The sequence below is a fragment of the Poecilia latipinna genome, unplaced genomic scaffold (genome assembly GCF_001443285.1).
Source record: "Poecilia latipinna isolate Pla-1442-1.1 unplaced genomic scaffold, P_latipinna-1.0 Scaffold786, whole genome shotgun sequence".
NCBI classification, from domain to species: domain Eukaryota; kingdom Metazoa; phylum Chordata; class Actinopteri; order Cyprinodontiformes; family Poeciliidae; genus Poecilia; species Poecilia latipinna.
The window spans coordinates 415,848-417,827 of NW_015113402.1; the positions used below are offsets into that span (position 1 = coordinate 415,848).

At 53.9% G+C, this 1,980-nt stretch overlaps 1 protein-coding gene across 1 annotated transcript in view; it reads left to right on the forward strand.

Annotated features, from left to right (window-relative positions):
* Window positions 1-1,980, forward strand: part of LOC106956083 (sentrin-specific protease 6-like) — a 32,666-nt gene that overhangs the window by 15,846 nt on the left and 14,840 nt on the right. Inside the window, 4 exon segments of the mRNA XM_015046664.1 lie at window positions 113-482; window positions 561-796; window positions 872-1,015; window positions 1,407-1,440. Of these exon segments, the coding sequence (XP_014902150.1) occupies window positions 113-482; window positions 561-796; window positions 872-1,015; window positions 1,407-1,440 (784 nt within the window).

Here is a 1,980-nt window from a genome sequence, read left to right on the forward strand (position 1 = left end):
CCCCGTGTTCCCCGTGTTCCCCCATGTTCCCCGTGTTCCCCGTGTTCCCCATGTTTCCCCATGTTCCCCGTGTTTCCCCATGTTCCCTATGTTCCCCATGTTCCCTGTGCAGCCGGGTCGGCCCGTCTGCCACTCCGTGTGTCTGAAGTGTCGCCAGCCCAGTGAGCTCGGCAGCAGCTGCTTGACCTGCGGCAGCAGCGAGTCTCTGGCGCCCCCCCCAGGCGCCCTGACCCAGCCCGCCCCGTCCTCCCCCACCCCGCGCCCCGCCATCCGGTCCCAGAACCCCGCCGGACCCGTCGGGATCCAGCAGAACTTCTACAAACCCGGCGCCGCCATGCCGGTGCGCGTCTCGGCCAGCAGGGTGGCGCCGCTGAGCAACGGCAGGATCCCGGTGCTAGCTGGGACGTCGGGCTGCTGCAGAGCCAAAGGGAAGCGAGCGGCAGCGGCGGCGGCGGGGCAGCAGCCGGAGCTCAACGACCCCAGTGAGCCACGGAAATCACCATCCGGGAAGCTCGCGGTTTTCCGATGTCGCCAGGCTGACCTGCATTCTTCTTCTGTAGTCGTCCTGTCCAGCGACGAGGAGGAGGCGGAGACGGGCAGCACTGGAAGCGTGAACCGATTGGACAACGTCTCGCCTCGACCTGCTGACTCCGCCCACTCCTCTCCGGCGCCCTCCGGAGGCCGAGTGGAGGCGGCGGTGAAGAGCGCCGCCGAGCAGGAGGAGCTGAACGCCGACTTCTTCGAGGACGTCAACACGAAGATCACGATCCCACGCCGAGCCCGCATGAAGGACCAGGTGAGACCGGGAGTTTACTGGGAAAATCCCCGGGAGCTCACTGGGAATCACACCTTCTCTTCTTCTGTTTCCCAGTTTGGGAATCAGCCTCCAGCTGAGTTGCTGACGCCGAGGAGGAAGAAGCCCAAAATGGCACTCACCAAGTGCGACAGCATCATCCTGGAGTGCCGCAGCGTTCGGATCGGCAGTCTGAGGCGGATGGTGACAAAGCCCGTCATCGTGAGTCCGAACCGTTCCCAGTCCTAGATTCACCACTAGTCTGGAAATTACAGCTCGTTGCTTTTTTTTGTCATACGTTGCTGGGTTTGGTGCTGGTTGCACCAAACCCAGCAACGGTCTCAGGAAAATCTATGAATTTCGGAGCGTCAGAGACACCAGAACCTCAGCAGAACCTCGGGCCGGGCTCCTCCATGCTGCACCACATTCATGCATGGATTCATGAAAAAGGAGCCCAGACCTGAACCGAGTTTACGGAAATGAACAAACCTTTTATGAGTCACACATTTCTGTTAAAATGTCGTTTCTATTGAACCGTTTTAATATTCTGATTACTGCAGCTCAGATCAAAGTGGAGCAGAAAACAATAATTAATTGTTTTTATTTTTTCCAGTTTTCTGTGGACAGCATCCAGGTGGAAGCTGAAGGTAAGGAGCAGCTGTGATTGGCTGCCTGCAGCAGGCAGGCTTCCTGCTGATTGGTTAATACCAGATTATTTAAATCCAGATTAAATCAAGTTGACCTCAAATTAATGTCAGGCTGATCACAGGTTGATTTCAGGTTAATCTCAGGTTGACCTCAGGTTAATCTCAGGTTGACCTCAGGTTAATCTCAGGTTGACTTCAGGTTAATCTCAGGTTGACTTCAGGTTAATCTCAGGTTGATTTCAGGTTAATCTCAGGTTGACTTCAGGTTAATCTCAGGTTGACTTCAGGTTAATCTCAGGTTGATTTCATGTTAATCTCAGGTTGATTTCATGTTAATCTCAGGTTGATTTCAGGTTAATCTCAGGTTGACCTCAGGTTGATTTCAGGTTAATCTCAGGTTGATTTCAGGTTAATCTCAGGTTGAGTTCAGGTTAATCTCAGGTTGATTTCATGTTAATCTCAGGTTGATTTCAGGTTATTTTTGTGTCTTACACACACACACGCAAGCACAACCTATGTGTGCCACGCGTTTTTACATTC